General features: G+C 32.5%; 1 protein-coding gene across 2 annotated transcripts in view; it reads right to left on the bottom strand.

Annotated features, from left to right (window-relative positions):
* Window positions 1-3921, bottom strand: part of LOC121390582 (collagen alpha-1(III) chain-like) — a 21422-nt gene extending 17501 nt beyond the window's left edge. The window contains exons 1-2 of one of the 2 annotated variants that reach the window (XM_041522435.1): window positions 3857-3921; window positions 1777-1864 (exon numbers count right to left, since the gene is read on the bottom strand). In XM_041522435.1, coding sequence (XP_041378369.1) covers window positions 1777-1849 — 73 coding nt within the window. In that variant the 5' untranslated portion in view covers window positions 1850-1864; window positions 3857-3921. The remainder of the gene's footprint in view (window positions 1-1776; window positions 1865-3856) is intronic. The other variant, XM_041522444.1, reaches the window with a different exon arrangement.
* Between the last annotated feature and the right edge of the window lie 3840 nt (window positions 3922-7761).

A 7761-nucleotide genomic window follows, 5' to 3' on the forward strand; every position in this document is an offset into this window, starting at 1 on the left:
CTGTAAATAAATCTAACAGTGTGAAATTCTCAAATATTATTGAAACTTAAAAAATATTTTTATTTTTATTCAAAGCTTTTGGTAGCTCCATAGTGAATATATTGAATATAATACCGATGACCGAATACCGATTTTCAACCGCATCAATGCATATTGATGCAGATAAGATACGGGTTGTGACACACCAACTATGGGTACCAGTCCTCAATCTCAATTGAGTTCGTCCTCATATCTGAAAGTCTGACCTTTTACAGTTACAGAAAATACCAGCTAAACACGTCTTTGATATAATAGCTGTGGTGTGCCAAAGATAAGTGACTTAAACCTTAATGTAAAAATAAAAATTAAGATGAACTATTCTATTATATAACCTAAAAATGTATTTCGTATTCAATATTACACGCTTAAATGCGAAGAAACAGTTGTAGCAAAGGTGGCAGTCTTCCTCGTACCAACACCCATGAAAAACAAAATTTGACTCAGGCGTATATCTCACCCCCACCCCCGTATTGTATCGTTCCAATGGTATACATCTAGTATTTACTAGTCAAAGATCTGACATATGCATGCAGACCATCATGGCCATTGTATTCTAATTTGTTTTGTTTGTTTATTGTTGTTGCTTTTGTACAATTTTGGCTATATGTACATATTTATATGCAATATTTACTTGACAATAGTATACATCTAGTAACTACTAGTCAAAGATTTAACACATGCATGCAAACCATCAAGGCTTTTGTATTCTAATTTGCTTTTATGTTTTATAATTTGGGTTATAGGTACGGTACATAATATTTATATCGTGTATTTAATTGACAATAATATATATTTAGTATCTAGTAGTCAAAGATCTGACACATGCATGCAAACCATCGTGACTTTTGTATTCTAATTTCTTTTTTATTTTAATATCAATGTGCAATATTTACTTGACAATAGTATACATCTAGTAACTACTAGTCAAAGATCTAACACATGCATGCAAACCATCAAGGCTTTTGTATTCTATATTTTTTTTTAAATAATTACAATTTGGGTTATAGGTAGTACTAAACCAAATAACTTCCAGCTGGGTCAAAGTTCAAGGTGCATCGAACTTCTGATAGAGAACTGACCATCACAAATCCTGTGATTGATGCTAAATGTGAGTGTATTGGTTGTAAAAAAAAGTGTTTCATTTGGACAAAACATTTATGCAATTTTATTTCATCTAGTACCAGGTTGTTAAGTAGCCTTGTGCTTGAAATATGTATGTGGTACCTGTACTAAAAGTACTCGAATTTCGTGCGCAACTAAGGTAGTCATAGACGCTACCCGTTATCTCAGAAATGAGCAGCTTGACCCCCATTTGTTTCTGATTCACTTTAAGGGTGAGGGGTGGTAGTATTTATATCCGTGGCGTGTATGTCCATTGATACGCTGCAGGTAGGAGTTTTAGCCACATGTGTTACTATTGTCGTCTATCGGATTTGATTTGGTAGTATACACCCTATAGGTACATAATATTTATATCTTGTATTTAATTGACAATAGTATACATCTAGTATCTAGTAGTCAAAGATCTAACACATGCATGCAAACCATCGTGGCTTTTATATTCTAATTTGTTTTTATTTTAATATTAATATGCAATATTTAATTGACAATAGTATACATCTAGTAACTACTAGTCAAAGATCTAACATATGCATGCAAACCATCAAGGCTTTTGTATTCTAATTTGTTTGTACAATAAATGTCATATAGGTAATATCTAATTGACAAGAGACTCACGTGGAAAGAAGTTGGCTTCTGCAGCTAGCATGACCGCAGTCAGGACGGTTACGAACACGTGTATCCGTCCCATTGTGGGTCTGGACACCTGGTTTGGGTACAAGTGGAAAACACAATAGAAGTTAGCATATAAATGCAAGCAATATAAATTGTAATATTGTAATGAGCCAATGAGATATTATCTTGAATAGCACCCGTGTGTAGACTAAACTATCTGGGGGAGCAGTAAAACTATTTAGGGTACAGAAATACAAGTGGTTTTTTTTGTACTGTTAGACACAATGGCACTTATACAAAATGGCACACATAGACCTTTGGGGGGTTTCTACCCCGCCCGCCCCACATCACCTCACACCCACCAGCTTGGTATGGTTCTAAATGGAACATCACATTTACCAATAAACAGAACAATGAAAGAAATGCGAATGTTTTAATGTATATTTTTTCATAGACTTTCAAAAAAAAAAGCCTTACAATATTCGCAAGACATTGATCATTTTAACCTTCTGAGTACTGCAGGCAAGATATCTCGCCCGACGTCACGCAAATATAATTAAAGAAAAAAGATTTTTTTTCAAAATGGTGGCTTTTGTTTTGATTTTTTCAATTGAAAATACCTTGAAATTTTGAGTTCAAAAAGTGGTTTTCGGCAAGTATTTTCGCTTGACAACAATGGCGACACGTCGCGGTCATTTTCAGGGATCGATAGCTGATTGTGACAGCTAATTTGATAATACATTTGATCGTTTTACCAACAACGAAAATTACCAAATATTGCAATATGAATTTAAGTTCGGGTTTAAAAACAAATTCTGGTCAGAAAACCACTGTTATCGGGAATAATGGACATAAATACTGGACAGCTGGCCACAAATGCCCGTAAGTAAACGCAACTTTTTCGATTTTTTGCCTAATATTAATCACCATTAGCCGATCTAAAATAATAAAAATTACAAAAAAAGACACGAAAATAATACTTACCGATTCATATATGAACTTTATTTCATGTATTTATAAAACATTTCTAAGTGAATATATGTGAGTAAAAATTATAAACTTGTACCCACTCAACGTGGTTTTTGTTAAAAATTAATCCAGTAGTCTAAAGGTTAAATAGACACAAAAACTAATGCGACTAACACTGAATAATTTTAAATAATTTTTAAAGACTATATTAACATTTTTATTTTTGTTTTGTTCAGTATAAACATGTCTCAACCAAGATCAATAAAGCAATTGAAGATACTGTAAAATATGTAATATAGAAAACTGACGATAATGTAGCAATACTGAATTCAAAAGTGTTATCGAATTTCAAAAAGTATATTTTAAAAAAATCTTTTGACGAACTCGAAATATTATAAACACATAATATTTTACAGACTGTTCGGAGACTGGAAACATTAAACATATAAGGAATTATATCAATAAATACATTGGCCATACTCGTTGACCGAATTATTACAAATGTTGTATGGTGGTTGAAAGAAGAAATAGTTATGTATAAAATTACTGTTGGAAAATCTCCCTATTGAAATATTACAAATATTAACATGCATAGAAAATGTATAAGTGTTCATATTCATATACTATACAAGTAAATTTAACTATAATAATAAATTATTGTAATTTGAATACCGTATTTAAAATAGTTCATATTGAACTACTACACACTTTAAGATGAATAGAAAATATATAAAGTATTATTATTCATATTCTAAGAAAGTAAATTACTATTAATTAGATATTATTGTAATTTGAATATTTGTTTTACAAAAGAGTATATATTGGCCAAACGTATAATGTATACTATTCAACGAGAGTCCCTGTAGCAATTATTAGATGAGTAATTACTTGCTAGCAAGAATAATGTCCTGATTTATTCTACAATTAAATTGATCAGAATGAATGAATGAATGAATGAATGAATGAATGTTTAACGACACCCCTGCAGGAAAAATACATCGGCTATTGGGTGTCAAACTATGGTAATGGAAAAATTGATCAGAGATTTAAACTGATCAGAGATTTAAACTGTTAACAGGAACTGATTAACCATTATGAGAAAAGAGTACGTTACCTACAGCGACGGATCAGATGGGCGAATTCAGCAGACGGATTACGATGTATTCCATTATAGGTTTACACTTTTTTTATAAACCTAATTTGCATTTATTTTCGACCAATGAAAAACGTGTAAAAAAATGTGTACGGACTGAAGAATCACATAAATTTGATACATTTGCCCTAGAGACGGACGTTTCTATTATTACATGAGATCAAAACGTATTTGCATGATTGATGCATTTGAAGAATGACACATGTCTTTCGTCACCAGTTAGGTAAACATAAAACATGGCATTTCCGTGAAAACATTCTGTATGGTGCTTGTGTTTAATGGATCATGTTGTATATTGTCAAGTCCGGAAACGTAAAAATGTCACAAATACGAGACGGCAATGTCGCCAATTTGATCGTGAAAAAAACCCCACAAATTAATTTACGGCATTTTTAAAACTAGTTTATGAAATATATTACTGTATATATAAAATGTCATCTTATCAACAAATCCATATCATAATCATAAACGTAATAAGGTACGACACGCTATAGATTGTATTTAATATTTTTATTAGGTGGGGTTTCTCTCAGATTGGCTGAACAAGGCTTGTATTATTGCATGTTGAATGATCACTTGATACATCATGTCACGTTGGCATGAAATAGGACACTCCTCGTCAGATTTGGTCTGAAAATATTCTGCTGATCTCATAATATTTTTTGGCGTCCACATCCAGAGCACGGGAATAAACTTTGGATCGAGAGTTGTATGCCATTAAAACCTAAATATACACGAACAATCATCACATTGTATTCGTTTATGGGACAAGAAATACTGTGTTAAACCACGGGTTACAGGCGAGTGTACAAAGAGGTGTAGAGGTAGAACTTTCCTCCCGTTCAAAGCAAATTTTGTATTTGTAATCTATTTTCTGGTGGATCATGACCCGAACCCATCAACTCTCAGAACCGTTGATCGCCAGTCTAGAAAACATCCCTCACTCCCTCCCCCCCCCCCCCCACCCCCCATTCATAATTTTCTACACACGCGCTTGGTTTATTTTGAAGAACATTGCTTACCTTTATTAAATCTTCTCCTTTGCTCCCGTTCTTGTATTTCCAGATCCAGGATCTCTTGTATTGCTGTTATTGTTGGTTGGTTGGTTGGTTGGATGGGTTTTATTTTTTGATGATTCTTTCCGATTTCGTAAATCACCATGCAGAAATGTCGAGAACCACACATCATTCCGCTGGGGGTTTATGGTCGACTTGTAAATTATATTTGTTATGGGGTGAAGACTGCATTTTGTTTTAAGCAGAGCCAGAGGCAATATCTTTCTTTCGAATCAACGTGTAGCTGATGCTTCCTGATATTTTCGTGTTATCATTAACCTTAATTACTTAAATGGTTTGTGCGATTCAGTTTTCGGACAAATTTGAATGTTAATGACAGGTTTCGCGTACAACGTGTGGGAATTTTACGGAAGTTCTTTCTTTCTTTCTTTTTTTAATTTGTATTTTGTGGGGTCTTGATTTTTTAATTTAACTTTTGTTTTATTTAGTTGTTTTGGTTTGGTTTGGTTTGGTTTGGTTTGGTTTCATTCTTGTTATTTTTGTTTTGTGTTTGTTTGTTTTGTTTGATTTTGTTGGTACTTTTGCCTTTTAATTTATACATACTGTGAAATCTATGTTAAGCAGTCATCCAAGGGAGATTTTTTAAAATCTCATACTTTAGCCGAACATAATTAATGCTATACATTAGAATATTTTATAAAACGATGTTGTATGGTATTTAAAGGGACATTCCTGAGTTTACTGCATTGTAAGATGTTTCCGACTAATAAAATATTTCTACCATTAAACTTACATGTTAAATATATTTTCTTGTTTAGAATATCAGTGTCTGTATATTCAATGTGTTTCTGGTCGTCTTAATATTTGTAAAAAGCCCAAACTGGATTTTGTCTTCAAATCATTTCGTACGTACGAAAACATATATTTTAGGAAATAAAATGAAATTTAACCTAGTACAATTATTAGAACGATCAGAAACACATTTAATATACAGCTACTAATATTTTATGCAGAAAAATATATTTGATATGTAATTACAATCGTTGCAGCAAACTCGGGAATGTCCCTTTAAATCAGGGTTCTGATTAGTAGAATTGGTTGCCTGAGCAGACATGACTATAAGATACGCTTAATAATACTGGTTCAAGATTTAGACCAGTGGTACAACATTGGTTATAAGTTTTTTAGTATGAGGTGCAAGATGTCAATGGATCAATTCCCTTCGGGTTCTCGTTTCTGTTGTAATCAGATGCAATGGAGTATTCAAAATACAGTAGAACCCAAAGCCTTGTTTGTAGGAAGGAAATATAAAAGACCCGCTTATTGCAAATTAAAAAAGTATAACTGTTTTAAGATGCGCTGATGTCATTTAATAAGTTAAAATTAGCACCGTCTTTTTTCTTTCAATTGGAATATAAAAAAAACAACGAAGTTACATGGTTCAACTTCGCGCAAAGGTCAAACCATCAGCCTTTCTTAAACATGTGACCCAATAAATCTTGTATATTCACGTTTACAGTGACACAAGCTACCATCACGACCCGTAGGCAATTTCTATACACACGTACGTTTTTTCTCGAAAATTCCAATCTGGTTGAAAGAACAAGAAGACACTAACTGCATTTCAAGCAATATTTTTTATTTATTTGTATGCACAGATTAAAGAGTAGATGTATCATCGTTCGTCTGGATTACACCCTACCCCCCCCCCCCCCCCCCCCCCCCCCAAATATTTATATATTGTTTTAAATATTGATCGTCTGCTACCCATATCAACACGAAAGCCGTTTAAAAAGGTTCATGTTATAACATTATATCTTCAATAAATAAGTCCCAATGCTTGGTAGCCTTTGAACTCATGAATCTACCATTCAACAATCTACAAACACTCATTTTTATTCATTTATACTATATGAATAATGATAATTAAACTAAATCATAAAATACATGTAATGAAGTCAAACGTACATCAGTCACAAATAAATAGTTTAATAAGCTGTTAATCATAACTACAAGTGCCGTATTATTTGCTATTTTTATATTTATTTATGATAATTTACTACAAATTATTATGAATTGATTCCGTACATAATATTTGCATAAATAACTCGGTAATATTGAAATTGTTATGATCATGTAAACAGAGCTGTGCTCAATATGACTAGATTCCCGTCTTATCAAGTCATAACAAATCTTATGAAATCGGCGAAACCACAAAATTTCGCAAGTTGATTGTCGGTAGACAGCAAACTTATCAGCAACATATTTCTGGCACAAAGATATGGGGTACACGCCTCAGGTAGTACTAAACTAAATAACGTAGTTAACACCACACGTCCTGCGAATGGTGATAAATGTGAGTGTGCTGGTTGTACAAAAAAAAATAGTTTCATCTTGGCAAAACAAAAATGTATGCAATTTTAATTCATCTAGTACCACTGTGTCAAATAGCCTTGTGCTTGAAACATGTATACCCAATAACTGTAAAACTGTAAAAAAGAAAAGTACTCAAATTTTGTGCGAAACTTGGGGTGTTGTAAAAACATCTGGTTATACCAAAAATTAGCCATTTTCTTTAGTTAATACATCGAGGTACTCATATTTATGGGTCATAGTTTGGTTGATATATTACATATAGTGTTTTTAAACACAAACGTTAACATGGTCGCCTATGATATTTTATTTGGTATAGTACAACCCTCAATTGAACATGCCCAGTTGTGTTGGCCGTCCTCTAATGATTCTCCAGTAATAAAAAAAAGTTTTTTAATAGTAAATTAAATTATTTAGATTTAATTTTTATGTGCATATAGTTGAAAATATAATGTTTGTATTTAAAAGCAAATGTCA

This window comes from Gigantopelta aegis, chromosome 3, assembly GCF_016097555.1.
Source record: "Gigantopelta aegis isolate Gae_Host chromosome 3, Gae_host_genome, whole genome shotgun sequence".
In the NCBI taxonomy this organism is placed as follows: domain Eukaryota; kingdom Metazoa; phylum Mollusca; class Gastropoda; order Neomphalida; family Peltospiridae; genus Gigantopelta; species Gigantopelta aegis.